Source organism: Schistocerca gregaria, chromosome 9 (genome assembly GCF_023897955.1).
Source record: "Schistocerca gregaria isolate iqSchGreg1 chromosome 9, iqSchGreg1.2, whole genome shotgun sequence".
NCBI classification, from domain to species: domain Eukaryota; kingdom Metazoa; phylum Arthropoda; class Insecta; order Orthoptera; family Acrididae; genus Schistocerca; species Schistocerca gregaria.
In genome coordinates, this window is record NC_064928.1 from 175081788 (window position 1) to 175099772 (window position 17985).

General features: G+C 44.4%; 1 protein-coding gene across 4 annotated transcripts in view; it reads left to right on the top strand.

Moving 5' to 3' along the window:
* Positions 1-17985, top strand: part of LOC126291565 (nuclear RNA export factor 1-like) — a 199749-nt gene that overhangs the window by 63130 nt on the left and 118634 nt on the right. For all 4 annotated transcript variants that reach the window (XM_049985085.1, XM_049985086.1, XM_049985087.1 and 1 more), the window contains one exon: positions 7643-7732. In XM_049985085.1, coding sequence (XP_049841042.1) covers positions 7643-7732 — 90 coding nt within the window. The remainder of the gene's footprint in view (positions 1-7642; positions 7733-17985) is intronic.

A 17985-nucleotide genomic window follows, 5' to 3' on the forward strand; every position in this document is an offset into this window, starting at 1 on the left:
ATGAGCTAATCTGAGCTTCAGTTATGTATCAGAAGAGCGTGTATGCACGAAAGCACCGAGAGCTGACACACGTGTCTTTACAGTGTATTCACACTAGAAATTGGTATACAGCTGTCGGGAAGCTTCCAGAAATGTCAATCGAGTAATACTGCCACTGGTTCCTTAGTTTAACAGTGAAGATTTTGTGCGAGGACACGGTTGCACTGGCCACATTTTATGCAATATTTGGATCAAATAGAATTGCTGTCAACATTGCTATAATGTGGCAGTAATACAAAACATTTTAGAGATATGGTCAGGCAGTATTACTGATGTCGCAGGTATTTGCCAACATACGCGCGAGGGGTTTGCCGGAGTTCGTTGTTGTTGTTGTTGTTGTTGTTGTTGTTTGTGTTGTTGTGAGTATTATATATACAACAATGGAAAGCAGGCAAACAAGATAACTATGAATTTCATAAATGCAAGTCATCTACAACCGAGCTGTGGGATGACAAAAGTAATGTACGCAAAGATCGTGGTCTGAAAAAGGACAGTCGGCAAGCTGTTGTCAATGAGGTTGAATTGTGTTCAATTTTGGTCTTAGCTTCTCATGTGTGTTACTTTGGGCTGGTCAACAAAAATAAAATATACTTAAAAATTGTATTCTTATTTCAAACTTACCTTAATGAAGTCATTCTGTCCCCCTACAAAAGCATTGCATACTTTTGGTATCAAGAGACTTATTGGTGAATAGTACGATTTGAAAAGATACTTTAAACGTCTGTATGAATCACCAATAGTTGAAATCAGAAGAGTGTTTGCCAGTCGAGCTGTAACTGGTACTTACCCTCTCGTACTTTTGGCAATTCTAAGACCAGTTGCTCGAATGAGATATTCAGAATCGTGTTTCAACGTTCTGGTAAGATTCTAGGTAAAGATATCAGTTTGGGATTTAAATATTCTGTAGCATTCTGCTTACTTAAGAAGAATGCATCTTCAAAGTCTGATTTCTCTTGTTCTTTCTAACTTTATTCCTCATGAATGAAAATGATCAGTTTTCAAAAATATAATGTAATTGGCTACATAGAAAATCTACTCACCAAGTGACGGCAGAAAAAAACATGTACAAAAGTACTCAAATTTGCGAGCTTTCAGAGCCAGTGGCTCCTTCTCCAGGCAGAAGGTGGGAGGCGAAGGAAAAGGGGTGAAGGAAAGAGAATAGTGAGTTTCAGGAAATGGGGAACCCAGGGGTCAGGGGAGACTTACTGGACGAGATGAGAAGGAAAGAGTGGTTGTTCAGTTCAAACAATGAAAAATCCAGAATAGAATAATGATAATAGTATGAAACAGATAGATTGCTACTCACCATTCATCAGAGATGTTGAGTTGCAGACAGACACAATACAAAAAACTACTAAACAATTAAGCTTTCAGCCAAAAGGCCTTTTCCTGAATTGGACAACATGCACACACACACACACACACACGCACACACGCACGCAAGCAAGCGCGCGCACTAGACTACTGGCTCTGGCTGCTGAGACCAAGCAGTGTTCCCTTGGCAGCCTAAGACAGTGGTCGCACACGCGTGTGTGTGTGTGTGTGTGTGTGTGTGTGTGTGTGTGTGTGTGTGTGTGTGTGTGTGCGCGCGCGCGCGCGTGCGCATGCGTGTGTGTTGCCTAATTCATAAGAACCCCTTTTGGCCTAAAGCTTACTTGTTTAGCAGTCTTCTTTTTGTGCTGGTCTGATATTCAGCATGTCCACTGTATGGCGAGTAGCAATTTATCCTTTTGACAATAATGTGATCATTTATATGAGTTTTATACATTGCTCGGCACTAGTGGCCGTATATGTTCTAGCACAAAGAGCAGTAATATGTGTGGGTACATGTCATTGGATAACATTGTCAGGATGTATTGTCAGCAATATGCGAGCTTTGTGGCTCACATAGATGTATGAGGAAAGATTGGAAAGTAATGAACAATAATTTTAATACCAAAAGGTTAATAGGTAACAAAACAAAAGAAATCTCAAATCAACTTAAATCTTTCACTTACTTTTCTACATATTCACCAACATTCTCAACACATTTCTCCCCGAGTGGTATCAGTTTGCATTTGGATGGTATATGGCCACGTAGGGACTGCCGATTTTACTTCCACATTTGTCACAATGCGTTGGCTGATCAGGAATTTCTTCTTGGGGCCAATCAGAAGAAGGTACAATGGTGGAAGATCTGGATTGTATGGAGCATGCTGGAGCACCTACCACCAAAATTTGGCAATTTTCTCATGAACAAGAGCAGCAATATCGAGGCGAAGATTGCCATGAAGAAATTTGACACCATCAGCATTAACTTTGTTGTGTTCATTGCAAAGGGCATGACGCAACTTAACCAAAGTTTTAGTGTAGCCTGTAGCATTCACAGTGAACTGGTGTTTAGAAAAGTCCACCAGTAACACACCTTGCATATCCCAGAACACTGTCACAAGCACTTTCCTAGCAGACTGGGCCTCTTTGAATTTTTTTCATAATGGAAACCAGAATGTTTCCACCCCATAGAGACCTGCTCGGTTTTGGGCACATAGTGGTGTACCCATGACTCATCACCAGTGACAAATCCTTTCAAAAAGTGATGCCACCACATTACATGGAATCTTTCATTGACCATTGTGGTTGTCTGTCAGGTTTTAGGCACCCAGCAAGTCCTAAGTTTATCAAATTTCAACATGTCATGAACAGTATTGTACACTGCACACAGTAGGAAATGTTGAACTGCTGCAATAAGGTTTGCAATTTGCAAATGCCATTGCTCAAAATTGCTGCTTCAGCGGCACCAACATTCTGCAAGGTTGCAGTTGCCATAGTGTGGCAAATCATTAAGGTTCACAAAGCCTTCTTGGAAGAATGCACACCATCTGGAGACTTTGCTACAGTTCATACAGACGTCCCTGTACACTCAACACATGTCCCTGTGAATTTCACTTGGTGTGACCCACAAATACTGGACTAAACTTCGTTACTAGTGACAGTAAGACCCGCACCATTTTTGTATCATAGTCCAGGCTTCTCTCGCCAGCGCTGCATATGAAAACAAAATACCCTCTGTATCACAAACTTCAGACTATAATGCTATGAAATTTCAACATTCCAGCTACAGTAACAGGGAAGAAAAAAATTGTTGTGTGTTACTTTCCAATCTTTCCTCATACCTCTAGAATTGCAGAGGGTGGGAGGAGGGGGGCAAAGCTCTCTTTGAATATAAAGCTCCCTTTATACTTACAGCAAAAGATCTAATCCAACTAGTAGTCACTCCACATGAAATTGAGGCTATAAGTAGGGTCATTTTCTGATTTTGGTGGGTGGGAGGGAATTACGACTGAGCACTTGACAGAAGCCTGAGCAAGTACTTAATAAAAAAATGACGTAGCTGAGATATATATTGTGGAGCTAAGGGAAGCCACCCAACTCCTTTGCTCTCTTTTGCATTGTTGTACTTGTACTACACCGAGGGCAGCTTCAGCACTGGCAGTTCATTGCAGCAGCAGCTATAGGGCCATTTCTCAGCGTCAGAGACAACGCCGCAGTTTGCCTCGCTTGTCACATGAGTTACCAAAGAAAATCGCTGACAGTCTGTGGGCCACTGTAAGTAATGTGCTGTTCTAAGATTTGGCACACTCTGCTTTGGTGCTAGGCACAGTCTTAATTGGGGAAGTGCTTTGTTCTTTGTATTGTTTTAGGAAACCACTGCACTTCAAAGTAAATGATTTCCTGTCGAAAGATAAATTTGTTCCAGGTGGCCCGTCTATTTGAATCTTTTCTTAACAAAAGCGAGTGTTTTTCTGCTTACTTGTATTACATAGGCAGCACTTCATGTTCTCGTGCTTTTTGTAAAGGAAACTGGGTAGGTGTTGTAGGATTTTAGCCCTTCAGTCAGTGGGATGGTACGAAATGCCTCAGTAAGTGCATTTAAGTTGAGGTACAGCAGTACTCTGTCTGGGCACAGCAGAAAGGTGAGGTTAGGTGCTTTACCCACTCGACCTACCTCACAGGGCAGTGCATGCTATGATGCAAGTTGTTACAATTAGAATAGTGAAAATTCCTTACAATTGCTACTGCAGAAGGTTCATTACAGTGGACTTCCGTATTGCTATATTACCGCTACATACAACTGGACATTGCTTGATAGCTGCAGTGCGTTGTTACAGTCTAACTGATTTGCTGTCATTGGTAACTTGAGTGTGATTATTTACATTTATTGGAGAATTGTTTTCGAGATTTACTCATTTCAATATGCATTTTTCTGCTGAAGCATGCACTGCCTCACGCAGTATGATACTTTTCATCAAGTACAGCAATGTAGGGCTGGAGAGGGTATGGGATAAATTGTGTTTGTTCTGTACTGCACTTATCTGAAGGAGAAAGAGGTAGGGGAGGTGATGAAGACCGGTCTGTAATCGAAAGTTCACGTAGTGGAAGGTGCTTCCTCTCCCTGTCCTATATAGCACATTATTATTATTAAATAATTTGATTGGATAGATATAAAATCAACTCACCAAGCGGCAGCTGAACACACACATAAAAGAAGATTATTATCAGTCAAGCTTTTTCAGGCAGAACGGTTGAAGGGGAAGGAAGAGGGGTGAAAGAAAATGACTGGAGAGGTCTAGAAAAAGGGATAGATTTTGGGAAAGTCTCCTTTCCTTCTCATCCTGTGTGGCAAGTCTCCCTTCACCCACGGATTTGTGTGACTTCCCTATAGCACTAGTCCAGGACGTCTCAGCCTGTATTGTCACAGAACCTTCAAAATCTCTGGTTCTGTCCTTCCATTCAACTGAGATCCAAAGGGGCACAATCAGTTCTGGGGATAATACTATAAATTGTGAGCTTCGTTGAAACTCCATACGCAAGGGTGGTCTTCTCAACCTCCTCTGCCTGACACTGGAATGACCTGAGAATGACATTGGAGCCCAGACGACAGACATCATTTGTTCCAACGTGCGCCACAATGTGCAGTTGGTTGCAACCTGTTCCCTCAGTGGCTGCCGGAATAGCCTCTTCCACATGTTGAATGAGGCCCCCGGGCACACACACTGAGTGCACCTGGCATCCTTTCCTGACATTTCTCTAAGGGCTATCGCCATTCACCATATGTTTGAGTTGCCAACGATTAATAGACCCCTGTACTTTCATGTTTGCCTCCTCTTGACATAGCATAAAACAAGTTTCTCCAAAACAGGCTGTTTCAATTTCAGTGAAAGACAGTACCTCAAACTTATTGGGTAGGCAGATTGGAACAACACTCTGAGTTCTTCCTGGTCCCCATCCACCCTGTACAGGGTGCCTGGTACCATTATCACAGGTACACGTTTCTCAGGAGCTCTTCAACACACTCGGGAGTTCTTCAACACACCGATTTGCAGTAGCTGCCAATCATTTGACAACAATTAGGGTGATTTCCAGCTGCTTATGAATGTCAACCAACTCATCCCATGTTTGAGAACAGCATTCATGGTAGGGCAGCATTTTGGCTGGAGTGATGTATGACAAGGCAGTAAGCAAATAACTTTAAATTAACTCCAATGATTATCTTGTAATCTGTTGAGCTAAAAAGTTGCTAATTTCCTATAAGAATTGAAGCAAACACAGAAAACAAGATTTCTGTAAAGGCAACACAAAAATTTGTGGTGAAAATGACTAGTTTTCTAACATGTTTTGAGGTTAATTACAGTTGTTAGCAAGCTCAAAAACATAGTTGATTTACAATAAATGCAGACAATATATAGATCTACTCCTCTTTAAGGGAAAACTACATGTAATACAATATGTTAGAAAATCTAGTACAGTAACTAAATCACAAATGCCAATTTCCTACAAATTGCTCATAGGTTAAGCAGAGGACAATGGTAGTGTCTGGAAATTCTCAAAAATGCATATTTATTTGCATTGATATACAATGAAATTCTGGCGTGATGATTTCTTCGGCAAAACTGTGAACCCCACATTCTGATTTGCTTCAAAATAAGTTTGTATGCACAACACTCATAGTTGTAATTTACAAAAACATAATTTTGTAAGTGTCCAAAAATTCTCAAAAATAATCTGTTTCTCATGTAATGGTATAATGAAATGAGAATGAATGTTTTGAACGAGGATAGGCTTACTGTTCTCAAAAATTTTAAAAGAACAGAAATAAGTTTAAGCCTGTAATTGATGGTAACACTACAAATTTATCGCGGCACACGAGAATGTTCAAAATTTCACAATATATATCTCAATGCAAACAGCTGTTGATACAACCAGTGAAACATTTGGTAGAAGCAATGTGAACAGTAATTATTAAGTATGATAATTGTACAAGTATTTGTATGTCTTATTTCTGTTCTTTTGATGTAGTTTCTTTTCTGATATCTTCCTCCAGAAATAATTGATCTCATCATCACCACTTTCGTCCAAATTTATGATACGTGCAGGGCTTGCTAAGAAAGGAAATTGACAGGATTGGGAGCTCCTAATGGCCAAACATGTAGAAAAAATAGCATTTTTTGCACAGGTCAGGTAAGACGTGAGCCATTTATTTTAGCGCAGTTTCAACATCGTGGTTAGTTCAGTAGGAAGAGTACAGAACAGTAGTCAGGGGGTCACGAGATCAAACCAGACACGGAAAATGTTTAGTTTTTAATTTTTATGCTGTTTACAATGCAAATAAACTGAAATAATACTCAGTATTTATTAACATTTTCCTAAGACTTCATAAAGGGAAGATAAAGGAAATTTCGGTATTTACAAATAAATTTATGTGCTGGGATTTTAATGCATAAATGAGAACTTCTTATACAAAATTAGATCCTTCTATAATTTTTAGTTGACTTATGCATGCTGGAGTGATACTCATAAAAACAGGGAAAGCATAATTACATAAAAGTTTCCCTGAATAACAAACCTGGTTTCCATTCATAAAAGTTTCTCTCTCAGCACACTGTTTGACAGCAAATAATGCATAATGGAAAATTTTACCAAATATTGGCAAGGGTAGATAGTGATGTTCAATGGAATGTATTTTGAAACAGTCCTCTTACACTTCAAAATAAAACTAATGCAGTACAAAGTCCAAAACACTTTAATTACAGTCCCTTCTCAAAATGTTATTTGCAGTCCTCGTGGACATCATGAGTACAGCCTTTCCTTCGAAATTTATTTCCAGTCCCAAATTTTCCTTTGCATGCATTTTATGAAAACATCAATAAATACAATGTATTTATCGGTATTTCAGTTTATTGCTGCATAAATAATGTAAAATTTGAAAATAAAAATAAATAAATAAAAGAAGTTTCCACATAGACACTCGATACCATGACCCTAGTCCCACTGCACTGACCACCACCTGGAAATCATGCTAACATAAGAGCCTTGTGCCATACCCAAAGCACACCAAAAATGCTATTTTTTTCTAAATTCCTGACCATCTGGAGCTTCCACTCCTGCCTCTTTCATTTCTGGCCAAGCCCTGCATATACCATAACTTTGGTCGAAATTGGTGATGACGAGTAGGTATGGTCCCCTTGTTAGCCTGTTCTGTTTCATTTGGTAAAAATTTAAAAAAGTCACTTTTCCATTTCCTGTGTTGTTGTTGTTTATGAACCTTCATATATTTTATTTCCAGATCAAAACTCCTGTTCAAGGAAGCAAGAGAAAATATGTTCTCATGGCTATTAACAGAAGAATATCGCCGTTGAAAATTAATCCTTATTTTGTAAGTAGGCCTCGTCTTTTATATCTCAGTTGTATGTTGACACTTTTTTCTTAAACTATTATTGTAGTTAGACACTGTAGCAAACTAATTAGTATATATCAATCAATTTTTTGGAAAACATAATATAGTGGGACAGATGAAAAGGAGGCTGGGAAAAAAAACACACATAACAGCTAAGGAAATGTGCAGGCCATCAGAGCCAATGAGTTATTCTCCTGAAAAGGGCTGAAGGGGCAGGAAGAGGTGAGAAGGAAAAGAATTGGCAAGGTTTAGGAAAACCAGAGCTCAGGCCAGAGGCTATATACCAGACAACATGAGAAGGAAAAGCTGAATATTGGAACTGCAATAGATGATATTTGAAAACGTATGAGCTTGGAGTTGGAAGATAGGGTCATAATCAAGACAGGGATAACTGACAAAACAGCATGCAAAAGTTAATAAGAGTGGAAAGCTAATTGCATTGTACGTGGGGTCTAGAGGTTCCTGATTGGCTGTCACGGATTTTGATGAAATTTTGTGTGAACAAGCATGCATGTTCTTAATGAACATTGATAAAATTTCATGATCATTAATTCAATACTTCTGGAGGTATAGTCATTTGTTAGACACTATAGTGTTCCTATCAAGAGTGCATCAGTGAGTTTTTAGCGGCTTAGAGACATAATATCTACAGGAGGGGCAGCAGCCTTTTCAGTAGTTGCAGGGGCAACAGTCTGGATGTTTGACTGATCGGGCCTTGCAACATTAACCAAAACGGCCTTGCTGTGCTGGTACTGCGAATGGCTGAAAGCAAGGGGAAACTACAGCCGTAATTTTTCCCAAGGACATGCAGCTTTACTGTATGATTAAATGATGATGGCGTCCTCTTGGGTAAAATATTCCGGAGGTAAAATAGTCCTCCATTCGGATCTCCGGGCGGGGACTACTCAGGAGGACGTTGTTATCAGCAGAAAGAAAACTGGCGTTCTACGGACCGGAGCGTGGAATGTCAGATCCCTTAATCGGGCAGGTAGGTTAGAAAATTTAAAAAGGGAAATGGATAGGTTAAAGTTAGATATACTGGGAATTAGTGAAGTTCGGTGGCAGGAGGAACAAGACTTTTGGTCAGGTGAATACAGGGTTATAAATACAAAATCAAGTAGGGGTAATGCAGGAGTAGGTTTAATAATGAATAAAAAAATAGGAGTGCGGGTAAGCTACTACAAACAGCATAGTGAACACATTATTGTGGCCAAGACAGACACAAAGCCCATGCCTACTACAGTAGTACAAGTTTATATGCCAACTAGCTCTGTAGATGATGAAGAAATTGATGAAATGTATGATGAGATAAAAGAAATTAATCAGGTAGTGAAGGGAGACGAAAATTTAGTAGTCATGGGTGACTGGAATTCATCAGTAGGAAAAGGGAAAGAAGGAAACATAGTAGGTGATTATGGATTGGGGCTAAGAAATGAAAGAGGAAGCCGTCTGGTAGAATTTTGCACAGAGCATAACTTAATCATAGCTAACACTTGGTTCAAGAATCATAAAAGAAGGTTGTATACATGGAAGAATCCTGGAGATACTAAAAGGTATCAGATAGATTATATAATGGTAAGGCAGAGATTTAGGAATCAGGTTTTAAATTGTACGACATTTCCAGAGGCAGATGTGGACTCTGACCACAATCTATTGGTTATGACCTGTAGGTTAAAACTGAAGAAACTGCAAAAAGGTGGGAATTTAAAGACATGGGATCTGGATAATCTGAAAGAACCAGAGGTTGTACAGAGTTTCAAGGAGAGCATAAGGGAACAATTGACAGAAATGGGGGAAAGAAACACAGTAGAAGAAGAATGGGCAGCTCTGAGGGATAAAGTCGTTAAGGCAGCAGAGGATAAAGTAGGTAAAAAGACGAGGGCTGCTAGAAATCCTTGGGTAACAGAAGAAATATTGAATGTAATTGATGAAAGGAGAAAATATAAAAATGCAGTAAATGAAGCAGGCAAAAAGGAATACCAACGTTTCAAAAATGAGATCGACAGGAAGTGCAAAATGGCTAAGCAGGGATGGCTAGTGGACAAATGTAAGGATGTAGAAGCTTATCTCACTAGGGGTAAGATAGATACTGCCTACAGGAAAATTAAAAAGACCTTTGGAGAGAAGAGAACCATGTGTATGAATATCAAGAGCTCAGATGGCAACCCAGTTCTAAGCAAAGAAGGGAAGGAGGAAGGAGTATATAGAAGGTTTATACAAGGGCGATGTACTTGAGGACAATATTGTGGAAATGGAAGAGGATGTAGATGAAGACGAAATGGGAGATAAGATACTGCGTGAAGTGTTTGACAGAGCACTGAAAGACCTGAGTCGAAACAAGGCCCCCGGAGTAGACAACATTCCATTAGAACTACTGACGGCCTTGGGAGAGCCAGTCATGACAAAACTCGACCAGCTGGTGAGCAGGATGTATGAGACAGGCACAATACCCTCAGACTTTAAGAAGAATATAATAATTCCAATCCCAAAGACAGCAGGTGCTGACAGATGTGAAAATTACCGAACTATCACTTTAATAAGTCACAGCTGCAAAATAGTAACGCGAATTCTTTACAGACGAATGGAAAAACTGGTAGATGCGGACCTCGGGGAGGATCAGTTTGGATTGCGTAGAAATGTTGGAACACATGAGGCAATACTGACCTTACGACTTATCTTAGAAGAAAGATTAAGAAAAGGTAAACCTATGTTTCTAGCATTTGTAGACTTAGAGAAAGCTTTTGACGATGTTCACTGGAATACTCTCTTTCAAATTCTGAAGGTGGCAGGGGTAAAATACAGGGAGCGAAAGGCCATTTACTATTTGTACAGAAACCAGATGGCAGTCATAAGAGTCGAGGGGCATGAAAGGGAAGCAGTGGTTGGGAAAGGAGTGAGACAGGGTTGTAGCCTCTCCCCGATGTTATTCAATCTGTATATTGAGCAAGCAGTAAAGGAAACAAAAGAAAAATTTGGAGTAGGTATTAAAATTCATGGAGACGAAGTAAAAACTTTGAGGTTCGCCGATGACATTGTAATTCTGTCAGAGACGGCAAAGGACTTGGAAGAGCAGTTGAACGGAATGGACAGTGTCTTGAAAGGAGGATATAAGATGAACATTAACAAAAGCAAAACGAGGATAATGGAATGTAGTCAAATTAAATCGGGTGATGCTGAGGGAATTAGATTAGGAAATGAGACACTTAAAGTAGTAAAGGAGTTTTGCTATTTAGGAAGTAAAATAAGTGATGATGGTCGAAGTAGAGAGGATATAAAATGTAGACTGGCAATGGCAAGGAAAGCGTTTCTGAAGAAGAGAAATTTGTTAACATCTAATATAGATTTATGTATCAGGAAGTCGTTTCTCAAAGTATTTGTTTGGAGTGTAGCCGTGTATGGAAGTGAAACATGGATGATAACTAGTTTGGACAAGAAGAGAATAGAAGCTTTCGAAATGTGGTGCTACAGAAGAATGCTGAAGATAAGGTGGATAGATCACGTAACTAATGAGGAGGTACTGAATAGGATTGGGGAGAAGAGAAGTTTGTGGCACAACTTGACTAGAAGAAGGGATTGGTTGGTAGGACATGTTTTGAGGCATCAAGGGATCACAAATTTAGCATTGGAGGGCAGCGTGGAGGGTAAAAATCATAGTGGGAGACCAAGAGATGAATACACTAAGCAGATTCAGAAGGATGTAGGTTGCAGTAGGTACTGGGAGATGAAGAAGCTTGCACAGGGTAGAGTAGCATGGAGAGCTGCATCAAACCAGTCTCAGGACTGAAGGCAACAACAACAACAACAACAACAATATTTTCTTGAAAGAAACAAAACTAGATCATCTTGTATAACTTTTAGCACTCTCTTTAGTGAAGTAATAATAATAAAAGATTTCCTGCATGATTTACATTTGGATAATTTGAAGCCAAGTCGGCTAAAAATAATAGATGCTCAAAAAAATATGGAGCTTAGCTTTTTATATCTCCAGAAGTCACTGCAGGATATCCTTGAAATCTTGCATGCTGTAACTTATCAATACAAGGTATTAAGAGCACAAAATTTTGTTTTCATGCTGTTTAAAATTGATTACAAGTTGACAGTTTCTCAAAAAACTCCAAAACTGCCTTGTTTGGCCCACTTTTAGAAAATATAGCCTCCTGCAAACACTGTAAACCATTTTCGTTAGAACATTAGAAATATCATGTTCTAAACCACCTAAAAAACTATATATAGTTTTGCAATGCGACCATATAAAGTCCTAAAGAACAGCAAAAAAGTGGAGTTGCATTGAAAATGGGCCCGTATTCCACTGGTACTCAAATTAAATCTGACATCTTTTATTGTGTTCTATAATTGTTTACTACACTCTGGGGAGGGAAGTATCAAAAAATCTGCTTGGCAATGAAGTGAGGTAAAAGGTGAATAACTTGAAAAATTTCAAAGAAGGAGTGTCTTTTTGTCACAAAACATCATGGTGTATTTTAGTTTTTATGCTGTAACTATAGAATGAAACTGGTTTTATGCTTTACAGTTTAACTTGCATTGCCAAGGCAGTGAAGACCATGGTAGTAAAATTGTTTCTTGACAGCTGCAACATACATTGTATAAATAGCATGCAGATTTTACGCCACTGTCACATTGTGTAAATTTTTTGGAACAGATTAATTTTACAGAGAGTAATTAGTATGTTTTTTTAATTGTGTAATGCTATTGTTGTGCTAGTTTCATTTTGGTTTAGGGTTTAGCACATTTAGTGTTAGAAACAGGATAAGGAATAGGATAGATTACTACTCACCTTGAAGGTAACCTATTGAGTTGCAGACAGGCATAACCAAAAGACTGTTACACATGCAGGTACTGGCCAAAGCCTTCCTCAGCAAAGAAAACAAACACACATTCACACACGCAAACACACCTCACGCATACTCATCTGCTATAACCAGCAGCTCCAATCAGAATGCGACTGTCATCCGAATAGCAATCTGCAGCGGGTTGGAGAAGGGGGAGGAATAGCTGGGTACAGGTGGGGTGAGAAAAGAGCACTGTCTGGCTGGGCTTTCAGGGACTATCGACTGCCAGGTACAGCTTCTGGAGGTGGGGTGTGAGAGAAAAAATTGGAAAGCAAAAAAGGAGGAGAGCAGAAAAGGAGAGTGGAGGAAAAGGAGGAAAGCAGAAAAGGAGAAGAGCGATAAAGGAATGGAGCAAAGAAGTTGAAAGGATAGACAGGTATGGTGGGAGAGGGCAGAATACAAAGAGGATGAGGGAATGTGAGAGGAGATGCGGTGATAGGGCAAGGGTTGGAAACTGTTGGGCGGAGGGTGTGTGAGCACGAGGTTACTGTAGGGTGAGGCTGGGATGATTTCGGGAGCAGAGGATTTATTGTAACGATAACTCCAATCTGTGCACTTCAGGAAAGCTGGTGGTGGAAGGGAAAGGGGGATCCAGATGGGCCAGGTTGTGAGGCAGCTATTGAAATTAAGCATGTTATGTTCCACAGCATTGTGTGCCACAGGGTGGAGAACTTTGCTTTTTGCCACTGTTTGGCAGTGGCCACTCTTTCTAATACATAGCAGGTTGGATGTCATACCACCTATAAACTCTGTCAGAGTGATCCAATCATGGAAGTCCAACATAACCTCCAATCCCTGCTTAACGCCTTAGGCCTTTCCCAGAACCTCTCCCCTGAATCCATTTCCCACCTCACCCCTGTGATAACCCCCACACTCTCACCTTCTACGTGCTCCCCAAAATTCACAAACCCAACAATCTGGATGACCCATTATAGTTGGTTATTGTTTTTCCACAGAAAAATTTCAATCTTCATTCACCAACACCTCCGACCAATTGTTCACCAATTGCCCATAATCTAGCTCCCATGTCAAACATATCAACCATTTTGTTCACCGACCCTCCACCATCCCCACCCCTTTAACTCCTGGTTGCCTACTGTTCAATTCTGATGCACCTTCTCTATACACTAACATCCTTCATGTCCATGGTCTTGCCACAATTGAACACTAACTCTCCCAGTGTCCCTCAGACTCCAAACACGTTACCTCATTCCTAGTTCACCTAACTAACTCTAACCTAACACATAGCTACTTCTTCTTTGAAGGGAACATATACAAACAAATCTGCAGCACAGCCTTGGGCACCCACATGGCACTCTCCTAAGCCAATATGTTTAAAGGCTATTTTCAGGAGATCTTCCTAGCATCCCAGAACCCCAAGTCCCTGGTTTGGGGAAGTGCATTGATGATATCTTCATGATGTGGACTCAACGCCAAGACTCCCTATTCTCATGCCTTCACAGCCCCAACACCTTCTCTCCCATCCACTTCACCTCGCACTCCACAACTTAGCATGCCACCTTCCTCTCTGTTGGCTCCATCCACACCTCCACCCACATTAAACCCACCAACCAGCTACAATACCTACAGTTTGACAGCAGCTGTCTTTCCACATCAAAACGTCCCTCCCATACAGTCTTGCTACCCAGGGACAGCATATCTGCAGTGAGAAGAACTCCCTTTCCCAATATCCTTTCCCAAAAAGCCCTTCACAGATAGGCACTATCACTCACAACTAGTCCACAAACATACCTCCTATTCCACTTCCCCCCTACACTCTTGACCCCCCCCCCCCCCCCGCACTCTTGTCCCGATTGCACTCTTCCCCCCCCCCCCCATACTCTTCCCATCGCTCACTTCGGCCGCACACTCTTCCCACCGCTCACTTCGCCCGCACACTCTTCCTCCCCCCCGCACTCTACCCCCCCCCCCCACACGCTCCCCCCCGCATCTACCACCCCCCGCACTCCTCTCCCCCCGCACTCTTCCCCCCCTTCACTCTTCACCCCTTCACATTTGCCCCCCCTGCGCTCTTCCCCCCCCCTGCGCTCTTCCCCCCCCTGCGCTCTTCCCCCCCCTGCGCTCCCCCCCCCTGCGCTCTTCCCCCCCCCCTGCCCTCTTCCCCCCCCTGCGCTCTTCCCCCCCTGCGCTCTTCCCCCCCCCTGCGCTCTTCCCCCCCCTGCGCTCTCCCCCCCCCCCTGCGCTCTCACCCCCGTGCGCTCTTCCCCCCCCCTGCGCTCCCCCCCCCCAGCGCTCTCCCCCCCCAGCGCTCTCCCCCCCTGCGCTCTCCCCCCCTGCGCTCTCCCCCCCCCCTGCGCTCTTCCCCCCCCTGCGCTCTTCCCCCCTGCGCTCTTCCCCCCCTGCGCTCTTCCCCCCCTGCGCTCTTCCCCCCCTTCGCTCTTCCCCCCCCTTCGCTCTTCCCCCCCCTTCGCTCTTCCCCCCCCTTCGCTCTTCCCCCCCTGCGCTCTTCCCCCCCCTGCGCTCTTCCCCCCCCTGCGCTCTTCCCCCCCTGCGCTCTACCCCCCCCTGCGCTCTCGCCCCTCCCCCTGCGCTCTCGCCCCTCCCCCTGCACTCTCGCCCCTCCCCCTGCACTCTCGCCCCCCCCCCGCCCTGCGCTCTCGCCCCCCCGCCCCGCGCTCTCGCCCCCCCCCGCCCCGCGCTCTCGCCCCCCCCGCCCCGCGCTCTCGCCCCCCCCCGCCCCGCGCTCTCGCCCCCCCCGCCCCGCGCTCTCGCCACCACCCAGCGCTCTCGCCCCCCCCTGCGCTCCTGCCCCCCCTGCGCTCTCACCCCCCCTGCGCTCACGCCCCTCCCCCCTTCGATCACGCCGCCCCCTGCGCTCTCGGCCCCCCCTCCCCACGCTCTTGCCCTTCCTTGCTCTTCCCCCCTTGCTCTTGTCCCCCACCCTTCCCCCCACCTTCTTGCCCCCCCCACGCACACTCGTACCACCCTCTCATTGCACTCTTCCTCCCCACTTCAATCTTCCCCACCCCACCCCCTGCCACTATACTCTTCCCCCCACCCCACCCCCTGCCACTATACTCTTCCCCCCACTGCACTGTTCCCCCCACCGCAATGCACTCTTCCCCCTGCCGTGGACTGCACTCTTCCTCCCCCGCCCCACTGTTCTGTTTCCCCCCTGCCCCACTGGAATCTTTCTCCCCCCTGCCCCACTGGAATCTTTCTCCCCCCCTGCCCCACTGGACTCTCTCGCCCCGCCCAACTGGTCTCTTCTCCCCCCCCCCCCACTGAACTCTTCCCCCCCACTGGACTCTTCCCTCCCCACTGGACTCTTCCCTCCCCACTGGACTCTTCCCTCCCCACTGGACTCTTCCCTCCCCACTGGACTCTTCCCTCCCCACTGGACTTTTCCCTCCCCACTGGACTTTTCCCTCCCCACTGGACTCTTCCCCCCCCCCACCCCCCCCCCCTCCCCCCCACCCCCTGCGGGTTTCGTTGGTTCGAATCGTCCCGCAGCATTCCTGCGTGTTTTAAGAGGCAACTAAAAGGAGTCTCAAACGTTTCAGTCTATATGTGATAGTCCCCTATTGGGTTTGACCTCCATATTTCCAAATTCTTCTGAACAGCGAGCCAATTGGGAAAGGGCACCTTACAGGTTGCATTGAGTCCATCGTACATTGAGACCTTTAGCCAGCTTGATTGTCACTGCATTGTCGTCCCGCTTGTTCTCCATCCCTTGGGTGAGGATAAATTCCTGGGTGCGATTTCCACCATGAACTGTGCAGTGTTGCTTTTAGCTGAAATGATGACCATGGACTTCCTTGCACCTAATATTTAGCACGGTCCATTGTGGTGGGCCACCTTGCACCCTGTTGGTTGTAGTGCCCTGACAACACAGGGATCGCTCTGCTGATGCCTGTGCTGTTAACTTCCCACGTATGCCAAGAAGTAGATGCCTGTCTCCCTGGGGCATCAGGACTCTTGGCAATGGCCATTCTGCCAGGTGGCCCTTGCTGAGGCTGGGTGGTGCCCGTGGGAGGGCCCTTGGTCGGAGTGGTTGCCATCAAGGCAATGAAGCATGGTACATCACCTCTTGCTGGTGGCCAGCTGCCAGCAGCCTCTAAGCATTCTCAGGCTAAATTCAATGCTCAGAAATAGGATCCCAAATCGTTCCCCTCCCTCGCCACACCGTGGGAGGAGCGTAAGGCTCAGGATGCAGTGACACTTATTGGCACAGGTTGCTATTTTGTACGAGAGCTGATGGGGAGTCTTTCATGTCAACAAAGCCTCAATTCTTCTTAGAACATTTAGAGGACAAGTTTGGGAAGATGGAGGACTTGTCCAAAATGCGCCCTGGGTCAGTATTGATAAAAACAGCATCCTCTGCCCAGTCACGAAGGTTACTTGCTTGTGACAATTTTGGAGATGTTTCAGTTACCATCACACCCCATAAAAGTTTAAATATGGTCCAGGGTATTATTTTCCATAGGGAGCTTCTTTTGCAGTCTGATGACGAGCTGCGTGCTAATTTAGTGTGTCGAGGTGTTCATTTCATCCGGTGCGGTCATCGGGGTCTGAAGGATAATCAGATTGCTACCAGTGCCTTCTACTTGTCCTTCGAGGATTATACATTACTGGAGAAGATCAAGGTGATGGTCTACCACTGTGATGCCAAGCCCTATATCCCTCCACTGATGCGGTGCTTTAAGTGCTGGAAGTTTGACCATATGTCTTCTTGCTGTACTTACAGCCTCTCATGTCGAGATTGTGGACACCCATCACATCCCAATACTCCATGTGCCCCCCTCCTATCTATGTCAACTGCAGAGAGCATCATTCACCTTGCCCGCCAGACTGCAGGATCTTACAGAAAGAGCGGAAAATCGTAGAATATAAGACCCTGGACTGACCGACTTATACTGAGGCTAAGAGGAAATAAGAACTACTCCATCTTGTGCGAATGACTTCCTCATACGCCGCCCCTACAACAACCGTGATAGCCCCATCAGTTCAGCAAATTCCAGTCGGCTCACCGAGCTGTGCAACCCCACATGCCCCCTTGCCGATGGGGGCACTATCCACCCTGTTGCTCTTGCGCCACCTACCTCGGGAGCAACAACCCCCGACCTGTCGGGGACGTCCGTTCCTGCTTCTAAGCCAGAGAAGCATCCAACTTCTTCAGCTCCTCTCGCTCGCAAGGGCTCCCTTGGGTCCCTCCCTTCCCAAGTTTCCACAAGCGGGAAGGATGACGCCCAGCAGTGGCATAAGCACCAACAAGCAGCTGGTCTTAGGGCTTCGCGATCCTTCTCCATCCTGGAGACTGAATCGGTGAAGCCCTCCCAGCCAGTGAAACCCAAGGAGATGCGAGAAAAGTCCAAGAAGAAGACCTCTAAGATGAAGGAACTTGTGGCGGCACCCATCCCA